Source organism: Sorex araneus, chromosome 1 (genome assembly GCF_027595985.1).
Source record: "Sorex araneus isolate mSorAra2 chromosome 1, mSorAra2.pri, whole genome shotgun sequence".
NCBI lineage: Eukaryota > Metazoa > Chordata > Mammalia > Eulipotyphla > Soricidae > Sorex > Sorex araneus.
In genome coordinates, this window is record NC_073302.1 from 185,738,552 (window position 1) to 185,749,521 (window position 10,970).

General features: G+C 39.2%; 1 protein-coding gene across 1 annotated transcript in view; it reads left to right on the forward strand.

The window, feature by feature from the left end:
• SLCO4C1 (solute carrier organic anion transporter family member 4C1) overlaps positions 1-2,832 on the forward strand; it is a 58,105-nt gene extending 55,273 nt beyond the window's left edge. The window contains exon 13 of the mRNA XM_055141959.1: positions 165-2,832. Within this exon, the coding sequence (XP_054997934.1) occupies positions 165-328 (164 nt within the window). The 3' untranslated portion in view covers positions 329-2,832. The remainder of the gene's footprint in view (positions 1-164) is intronic.
• The last annotated feature ends 8,138 nt before the right edge of the window (positions 2,833-10,970 follow it).

The following is a 10,970-nucleotide window of genomic DNA, read 5'->3' on the forward strand; positions in this document are numbered from 1 at the left end:
GGGATATCACTTTGCTCCCTAAAATTTAAAAATATTTAAATATTGAATGGTAATGTCCAAATTGTTTTATAAAATATAGTGCCTACTCATGAAAAATTTTTTACCAGGTACTATTTTTCACAAGAGTTGACCAGATGAATAACTTTTCTTGTATTTGTATTTAGGTGTTGTGTGTAAAATTGTCACCATTTTCTTCATTGGGCTTGCAATTTTTTTGTACAAACCACCACCATCGTCCTGTGCAGACATGTCCTTTCAGAATCAGGACACAGTTGTGAGTACTGTTTCTGTCCAGTGTGACCTCCACAAAGCAGGAGACGAAGGGTGACGTGGAAACGGAGGAGGCTTATGCAGCAGGAAGATTCCCCTCGGTTGTAAGAATGCTCACTGCCATTGCAGCATTACCCAAGGGACAATTATTTTTAAAATTGCTATTTTACCATTGAATATATTTTTGTGTGTATGTATAGACTTATGCTTTTGTTTTAATGTAAGTAACAGACTTGTGCCTTTAAATCCCACCTAAAGACTAAAAGCATGTGATTACACGTGCACGAACTCACACACACACATATATGCTCACACACACACACACACACACACACACACTCACACATACTCACACACTCACACACACTTAAATTTCCTATAGTCTAGGTATGGAAAACTAAATTTCTAATAAATTAGAATAAGAGCTGATTAATTTCAAATTTTACATAAAAAGTGGAGATTGTTCTTTTATATAACTTGTTTAAATTTCATTGCTAATAATGGGGGCTTACTTGAATAGGTAGGGTATAAAAATTTAAACTACTCAAATTTAGATGATGCTTTTCAATAGCTTTCTCAAAAGCTCATGAATTTCAAACCAGCTAACTAATGTTATTTGTTCTAAAGTTTGTAATACTATTCTGTCCTCTACTGCAGAAAGTTATTGAATTATTAAGATATAGTTCATTTTGTGTCCCAGTATATAGTAAATATGGGAAAATCAGTATTGTATACCTATATTTTAATTTTGACTCAAGGGTTCTAGAAAGTAATATTTTTTATGTTGCAGATTTTAACACTTTTTATGATTCTGTGATAGTATTATTAAATTAACATTCATTCCAGAGGAAATTACCAGCTCCAGGAAAGAAAAGTGCCAATTAGACTTGAAGAGATACCTTAATGAACCATTGATCAATGTTTATATACTTGGAACTTAATTTTTCTAATTAAAACAAAAAAAACCTGATCATCCACTACATTTCTTTTACCACCTAAAATATTGGTTTGCTTATTAATAGGTGTGTGTTATTATTGTATGATTAAAACATTAAACTCTGCTCTTTAGCTCATCTGTTTATTTCAAAGAAACTATTTCACATATTGGTAATATTGGAACACTGTTTTTATTTGGTCAAACTTAGGCCAAGTTTGTCTACTCAGTATATGGAGAAAATAGCTCAGTTAATAGCAACCAAAATAATTTCTGGTCAAAAATTATACTGAGTAAGAGAAATATTGGTGTACATCCTATTTGAAATTTTTGAGATTCTGTCTAATAAGATCAGTCTCAGTTTTCCCTAGGTTAGCTTTTCATAAGCAGGTGCTAGACACACTGTGATTACAATTATCAACAAAGACCTGAAGTTGATTACCAGGATCAGCGTAATTCAGAGTGTAGAGATATGTTCGGTGAAAAGTTGTGATAATGATTTATGAAAGTAGAAGCACAGATTAAAGTACAAGAGAGAATGAGTTAGGGGTGAAGGAAGTAAGTCCCTCAGGGGGTCAGGAGAGCAGCAACCAGGAACTAGAGGCACAGACTGACCCAAACCAGAAACCGTGGGAACACTTGAGGGTGAAGTCAGATCACAGTGAAAAAAAACTCCGGTATTTCAGATGCAGGGAATTCAGAGCAACATACAGGACAGTGGGGGAAGGCATGATAACTGTTCAGAAGCAGGTTCCCTTCTATCCACTCACAATTTATTTTTTTTTTTTAATGATAAGGGGATTTTGAGCCACATCTGGCTGTACTCAGGGCTGACTTGGGGCTCTTTGCTCAGGAATCACTGCTGGCTGTGCCCAGAGCTGGACAGGGCATGGTCACAGCCAAGAGAATGCCTCTCTACTTCTCTCTGGCCCCAGCAACACTCACTGTGTAAGTACCGCTTCCTCTTGGAGCCAAGGCTAGCAGCGATTAGGTTCTGTCTGTCATGTACATGGAAGCTAAGAATCAAAACCAAACCTTTTCTAGTTGTAAGATAGTGACAGATACTGAAAAACTCATTGGTGGAGTGGTGGAACAACTGCCAAGAAGAAACAGAATAACTGCAAGTGATCCCGGTACTCAGCCACTAATTTAGAAGAAAGTAAACTGCTTCATTTATAGTTTCGATCATCAAGTCACTAAACCATTGGCATTCAGAATGATTTTTTAGTTATAAAGGATTTTGTTAAATTCAGTTATTAAGGATTTACTTATAAAGGATTTTGTTAACTCAGGATGTTACATTTTGTGAACTTTTCATGAAAATGATGGAGTGGAAATTTTGGTACTTGAAGAAATCAGGCTCTGATTTACAAAAATAACTCTTTCATGATGGGGCAGTATTGACACTACAGTAATTTATAAATGTTTATACTTTTAATTCATCTAAGACTATATGGTTTTTATGTTACTGTAGAACAGAGTTTCATAATATATTACTTTTCAGAACTTATAATTATTTTTAAGTAAGCCTCAAGAAGTTGACCAATGATGAGATTTGTACATAATTGGATATGTGTATTTAAGCGATGTAACATTTGGATTTTATTAATGTAAGGTAAATCCTTATATTCTGCAGATCTACTGGATGTACTAGATTTAGTTGTATATATAAGGAAAAATAAAATAAAATCAACTTTTTTCTTCTTAAGAATTTCTTTAATATGTACAATTATGCAAAATATACATATATTTCTATTTACATTTTTTATTTTATAAATTAGTTCACAATATTTCATTATATTTAATATTCAAACTCCAGTCCTACCACCATTACACCTTCCCACCACCACATTTCAGGCGTTTCCATTCCAAACCCCAATCCCTGCTCCAAAGCAGAACCAAAATAATACATTTTGTATTCTTTGTTATGAAAAACTGCTGAAAATGCTACAAAAAAGTATTCTTAGAGGAAAGAGGGTGAAGATCATTGTATTTCCCCCAGGGGCCATTAAGCCCTTCTGTAGGAGATTATTAATATGTTGTTAGAGGTTGAGTCTTGTGTGTTTTTATATGTATTTCCCTCTAAGATGGGTTATCTTCGACTTCGAACTCCATCAGATGTGGTGCAGTGCTCTTGGAGTCTGGGCAGAGTGTGTGGCATGAAGTGTCTCATGGTGGTCCAGGAATAGGTTTATGTGAGCGAGACTCGGCGCGTGTGTGTGGAGAGCAGCCATGAGCCTGGTGGCAGTTTAGTTCTGGAGGTTTTCTGCTGTGGGGGTGGGTCCCTTGGGGTGGGGAAGGGTCTCACCACCCCCTCTGGGGCTCCCCAAGTTATGCTCCCTTCTGGGAGAGAAGACATATGTATTTTTAAACATTAAGTACCATAACTTACAAATATATTCATAGTTGAGTTTCAGACATACAGTGTTCCAATATGGATCCCAACATCAGTGTCAGCCTCCCTCCACAGTGTTCCCAGGTTCCCTCCCACCCCCCACCCAACCTCAGCCTTCTCTCTTGACAGGTACCTTTTAAAGTTCCGTTGTTCAATTTTGTGTCTCGTGGCTTCAATGTTATGGACTCTGGTTTGGACATTTCGCTTCTTTATTACTTAGCATCATTACTTAGCATGTACCTGAATCCCCTTGACCTGCCCCCATTGCTTCTCGTCTGCCTCTTCTTGGTCTCCCCTTCACTCTGCTTCTTTCCTTCTCCACCCTGTGATCTAGCCAGCTCCCCTTTAAACTGTTGCATTTCCTCATCCGGTTATTCTAAATAGCACATAAATGGATATCATCTTGTGTTTATCCTCCTCTGCTTACTTCATTTGACATGATATCTTCCAGTTCCATCCCAGTTGTCATGAATTGCATAATTTTGTCATTCCTTACAGCTGTGTAGTATTTCATTATGCATTCATACCATGCCTTCATGGTCCACTTAACTATCATTGGATATCTAGGTTGATTCTACATTTACCTACTGTACTGAGAGCTGCAGTGAATTATGGTGTATATATCTCCTTTTGAATTTTTTATTGTTTAGGGATAGACACCTAAAAATAAAGTTTCTTGGTATTATGCCAGCTCAATTCTAAATTTACTGAGTATCCTCCAAATTTTTTCCAGAAGGGTTGGACCAGCAGTGGGTGACGGTTCCTTCTCACCAATTCCCCACCTAAATATATTGTTCTGTGTATTTTTGATCTGTGCCATTCTCACTGGTATAAGATGATATCTCATTGTCTTCCAGATTGGGACTTCACTAATAACTAGTGATGGTGACTGTTTTTTCATGTGCTTGTTGGTCATCATCTGAGTGTCAACTTGTTTCCTCTCCCCATTTTTGATAGGATTTTTAGATTTTTATTTTTGTTGATATTTGTGAGTACTTTATAAATTTTGTACTCTTTATCTGATGTGTTGAGTGCAAATATTTTCATCCACTCATCTATCTTTTACTTTATCCCATATTTCTTTTGCCATACACAAACTTTTTAATTTGACGTAGTCCCATTTGTTTAGTTTTGATTCAGAAGCCTTTGCCATTGGCATTGTGTCATTGAAGATCACTTGGAGATTTAGGTCTTGGAACATTCTGCCTATATTTTCCTCAATTACTTTATAAATTCAGGTCTGATCTCTTTAATCCACTTTGAGTTAACTTTTGTGTGAGGTTTGAGATGTAGGTCTGCTTTAATTACTTACATGTGGTTATCCAATTCTCCCAAAGCCTATGTTGAAGAAACTGTTTTTATTCTATGTCATGCTCTCAGCTCCTCTGTCAAAACTTAACTGACCATATATGTCCAAGGAGTTTGTCCTTGGACATTCTATTCTGAGCCATGGGTCAGAGAGTCTTTCTTGGTCCCATTGCCATACTGTTTGGATCACTATGGGGCTTTATAGTGTAGCTTCAACTCGGGTAATGAGATGCCTCCCACTTTCTTATTTTTCAGTATATTTTTGGCTATTCAGGTCTTATTCCACACAAACTTTATAACTGACTGTTGTAAGTCCTGAAAAATATTGTCTGAATTTGGGTAGGGGTTGAATTGAATTCACATAGTGGTTTCAGTAGGATGGTCATTTTTGACAATATTGATTCTTCCAGTCCACAAGCTACATAAATATTTTTATTGCATCAATATATGAAAATTTTTAGTGGCTAATCCTACAAAATGACTGACATTTTGAAATATGATTTTCTAGTTATGACTATACATTTTATGGTTGGAAGAGGGAAAAGCACTGTGCTTCTCCCCTTGGTAAATATGATTTAATCTGGTCATTGTGGCATCTCTGCAGATGTATTTAATTCTATTTAAATCACATTCATTACAAAATACATACTAGAGCTCTTTGCACAGTTGTTTTCGTATATATCAGATGGATGTGTAGGGTAACATTGGTTTGTCCTTTTTCCCTGGCTGCAGGGAGCTTAGGTTTATTGGGTTACACCCGTCACAGTGCTCCCGAGGGACACCCATTCCTGTGTGTTTATCTTTAACCTCTTCTCTGTGCTCTGCTTCCCCAACCAGTCAATTGCCTTTATCCCCAAATTAGACTCTGTTGATTTGTATTTGTAAGTGAAATATTGCTTTTCTCCTTCCTTTATGTCCTTTTGCATAAAATTACTTCAGAGCAATGTCCTTTTTGTATAGACACAGGAAGACAGTTAATGCTAAACTTTTGTAACTTGGGAGTTAATTGACTGAATAATATTCACTCCGGGGCATCTGCTTTCTCAATTTAAGCCTCAGTTGCCCTTAGTTCCTAGACCCCAAAAGCAGGGCCCTAATGAGAAACTGGATGGACCCAGGGCAAGCTGTGAGCTACCCTGGCATTGAAACAGATCAGGCCAAGCACCATAATACTTAACTATAAGTTAAGAGCACGCTCATGGACAAATTCTGTCATGATCCAAAGAGTTTCAACTGGATTAGGACCCTGCTAGGGCTAGGAAAAACTAATCTGTCCTGAGCACTATAGTCTGGGATCTATAACAAGATATCCCCAGAAGAGCCCCCCTAACAAGCTTAATGAATCTCATACTGTGTCCATACAAAATGACTAGAAAGATTCTTCAGAAGTAAGTAAATCTAAGACAGTTGTTGGACTAAGGAAAGGAGAAACACACCCCTAGGTGGTATTTCAACCTCGAGCAGATCTCCTGGCTGTAGGAGATCATTGTCTTTGCCCCTGAAGGAAGGGCTTCCACATGTTGACTGTGCTACCTCACTGGGTTTAGTTGCTCCCCCAATGCTTTGAGATTGGGCAGGAGACCAAGGCTGGAACATGGAGAGACTAGCATGGGGGACAGGAGGACACGGGAATGAGGGGCAGTGTGAGACTGGAATGGGGCACTTAGACTGAAACAGGCGTGTGGAGAGATTGGAATAAATGGCAACTGATCACCAACCAGCCTGGCAGCCCTGTTCTCTCCTTCATGCTGCAGGCCGGGGTGGGGAAGCGGCTCATAGCTACCCACCGCACGTGGCAGGAGAGAGAGCCCTCACTGTGCTTCCCAGTTTGGTAAATATGATTTAATCTGGTCATTTGGGGCATCTGCAGATGTATTTAATTCTAAGATCTCCAAGCCTGATCCCCCATTTTCCAGTAGCTAGGCAGCCACACCCACAAGCTGCCCCTGGTGCTGTGTAATCCCACCAAAGGCCAACATCCAGAGACTGTAAAACCAAGCTCCCGGAAGCGACATCTTTTAGCCTAGTTCTCCCTCTCGAACCTGGTAAGCTACTGAGAGTTTCCTGCCTGCACGGGAGAGCCTGGCAAGCTTCCTGTCGCGTATTCATATGCCAAATACAGTAACAATGATGGGTCTCATTCCCCTGGCCCTGAAAGAGCCTCCAGTGCTGCACCGTTGGGAAGGACGAGTAAAGAGAGGCTGCTAAAATCTCAGGGCTAAGATGAATGGAGATGTTACTGGGCCTGCTCAAGCAAATGAAATAACAACGAGATGACAGTGACAAAAAAACAGTGACAAAAACCACATTCATCACAAAATATACACTAGAGCTCTTTTACAAAATTGTTTCCATGTATAGCAGATGGATGTATAAGATTAAGAAAGGTAATATTCATTTGAATTACTAAAATATACAGGTTTTTTTGCAAGAAATCAGATTAGAAATTAATGTAGGTGGGAATATTTCCTATGTAAGTGAGGAACTTTTCAAATCTCCTTAAGTACAACAAAATTGTCAAAAATAAGTTTCAAGACACTATAAAAGTCAAAGGACTTAAAAAAAATCAAGAAAAGCTTATTTGTGAAAAACAAAACAAAAAGTAAGCAATTGGGCAAGAAAGGAGGAATCTATGTTATTTTCCCTCAACTGCTTCATCGTCATGTCAAGAGAGTGAAGCAGCCTTTAAAATCCAGAAAGTTCTAGCAGAGAAGGAGGCAGACTTGATTGGGAGCAAAGGACAGTAAAATCCAGTGCTCTGGGGCATTTTCTTAGTAGCCATGCCGGTGACCAACGTTACAGCCAGCCTGAGCTTGCAATATTGGTTGAAATGTATGGTGAAATTCCCCAAGAAAATTAATAGCAGTATCTGATAAAGAGTCCTAGTATTTACAGTATTGTAATCCATAGTGCCTGAAATAAAATTAAATTAAAAAAAAAAAGTTCTAGGCCTTGAGAATATGCCCTCCCTCTCCCTTTCCCAGTTTTGGATGGAAAGCCTTTTGGCTTTTACTCAGGATTTTGAGGATTTTGAGGCTCCCTTCTTTATGACCCCATCCCCTAGATCAGGCACTCAGCCCATCTGATGTCAGCTCTAATTCTCTGAACTCAAAACTACATGTCCTGCGAGATTTTTACTGAACAGACTCTTCACATCGAAGCCAATGGATGCGACAAACATACTTCACTAACCTTATACAATCATGTCTCAGTCAACTAAATGGAGTGATTAGTTTAAAACCCCTTTGTCACCTAGTAGAACTCCATGGTAAAGGAAATAATCTGAACAACAGACTATTTCAGTAGCCCTCTGGGATAAACAACTGAACAGATCTGTTCTTAAGAAACTAGGAATCTAAACCTCCAACATTAATACCCACCAAACTCAAAGAGCAATGAGGAAACTAAAGAACCCACCTGCTATGTCAGACAGAAATCCACGCAAATCCTCAGGCATATTAAAACTCTGGAGCTTGATTGTTGAGGACCTAAAATCAATTAGGTGCGTATACGTTTAGGAGTGTGATTTCTTCCTGTTGTACATATCCCTTGATGAATATAAAATGACCTTTGCTGTCCCTTCTGATCTTTTTCAGCCTGAAATCTATGCTATCAGATACTAGTATGGCCACCCCCGCTTTTTTTTTTTGAGGGGGCTGTTTGCTTGCAGGATTGTTTTCCATCCTTTGATTTTTAGTCTGTGTTTGTTCTGACTGTTCAGATTTGTTTCTTATAGGCAGCAGAAAGTTGGGTTTAGTTTCCGAATCCATTTTGCCACTCTGTGCCTCTTGATTGGTGCATTTAGCCCATTAACATTAAGAGAAATTATTGTCATGGGATTTTGTGCCATTTTTCTGTAGGGTTTGTTGTTCTTATAGGTCTTTTTCCTTGTCTTATAGTAGCCCTTTGAGTCCTTCTTTTAAATTTGGTCTTGAGTCTATGAAGTTCCTGAGCTGTTGCTTGTCCATGAAATAGTGTATGGTTCCTTCAAGTTTAACTGAGAGTTTAGCCGGGTAAAGTATTCTTGGTGAGGCATTCATTTCATGAAGTTTTTTCACTATATCCCACCATTGTCTTCGGGCTTGGAGGGTTTCTTCTGATAGGTCTGCTGTGAATCTAAGGGGTGCGCCTTTGTATATGATCTCCTTCTTTGATCTTGCTGCTTGCAGTATTGTGTCTCTATCCACGGCATCCATCATTCTGACTATGATATGCCTTGGGGATTTTCTATTTGGGTCCCTTTTAGCTGGCACCCTTCGGACTCCTTGTATCTGGATGTCCGCATTCTCTAGCTCTGGGAATTTTTTAGCAATGATGTCTTTAATGGTGTTTTTTTTCATTGGGATTGGTTCCATGTGGTTCCGGCACTCCCATGATTCTTATGTTGTTTCTCCTGAGGTCATCCCCTAGGACTCTAACTCACTCTAGAGCCATTTTGAGGTCTTTTGCCATTATTTGTTGTTGCCTATATGCTTTGTGCAGCTCATCTTCAAGCTCACTGATTCTGTCTTCGGCTGTAGTCATTCTACTACTGAGGGCTCCTACGGAGTTTTTCATTTCATCTACTGATTCTTTTAGTTGTGTGACTTCTGTTCGTAGCTTTGAAATTTCTGCTCTCATTTCTTCCTGGATTGTCTTGGTGGAGCGTTCTAATGCTGCATCCATATCCTCCCTTAATTTATTGGATGTTCGTTCCATAGTTTCTTTGAGTTCGTGAACCATCCTCACAATTTCCTCTCTGAATTCTTTATCTGAGAGGAGGATGTATTTCTGGGAGGTCGCTGTTGAGGTTAGTGAGATATTTTCTTGGCTCTCTCCTGGTGGTGGGGATTTTCTCTGTTTCTTCATGTTGTTATGTGCTTTACTATCTGGAGCTCTCGTTAGCTTGGGAGGAACCTCAACTGAAGATTTGGGGCTATGCTCTTTTGACAAAGGACTTTTCTGTGCAAGTTGATGTGTTCATTGACAGTTTTTGTGAAGTGAGTATAGGCTAGGTTAGTTGAGTATTAACATATAGTAACTAAGATGATCAGGGAGTTCTTCGGAGGAATGGGTTCTATCAATTATGGCCAAAGGACAATGCATGGAATGGTTAAAAAAAAATAACTGCGGCTGCATTAGTGGCCTGTACTCCAGAAAGAGGCCACGCCCACTTTTGAGGCCACGCCCCCTAATGAGAGGACACGCCCCTAACCTTTCGGACACGGGAGGGCGGGACCAGGCGCGGTGGGCAAATGACTGAGACCTGCCAGGCGGGGCTGGGCTGTTGAGAGCTGGCCCGCAGTCGTGGGCGGGCATGGGACCTGAGGACCTAAAATCAAGACTCACTACAATGGCAATCAAAATTAAGCAATAACCACATGAGAGATTCGACCAACTCAAAAAAGAACTGACAAAGAGGGTGACAGATTCCAAACAAAATTGAACTGAAGAAACTAAAGAGCATAATAGCGAACCATCGGAGCAGAACTGCAGCAATAGGGAAGCACATAGACAAATTTGAAAACAAAATATCAGTCATGTTTATAAGGACCTGGCAAAAGAGAAGAGAAACACTAGGATGGAAGCAAATGCAAGGCGCTTAATGGACCACAGCATGAGGAACAGTCTCTGAACTATAGGAATGCCAGGAGAGGAAAAGAGGAAAGGGGAAGAACAAATGATGGAAGTGATCATAGTTGAGAATCACCCAACTTTCTGGAGGGAAGCTGATTGACAGATTCAGGAGGTCCAAAGAGAACTATGCCAAAATGTTATAGTAATCAAAATGGCAAAATCCAAAGAGAGAGAGGAGAAACCTTAAATATAAGGAAAACAACAAAAGAACTAGAGCAGATCTTTCCTGTGAAACAGTATAGGAGAGAAAAGAGTGGAATGACATTCAAAATACTCACTGAAGAAAACTTTCAACCTAGAGTCCACTACACTGCAAAGCTTTTGTGTAGTTGGGAGAGGGACTAAAACATTATCAGAGAACAAGAGCTGATGGCATTTGCCATAACTAAACTGGCCCTGAATGAAGTACTCAAAGATCATTTGCGTAAACCATACAGCCAATTGTAG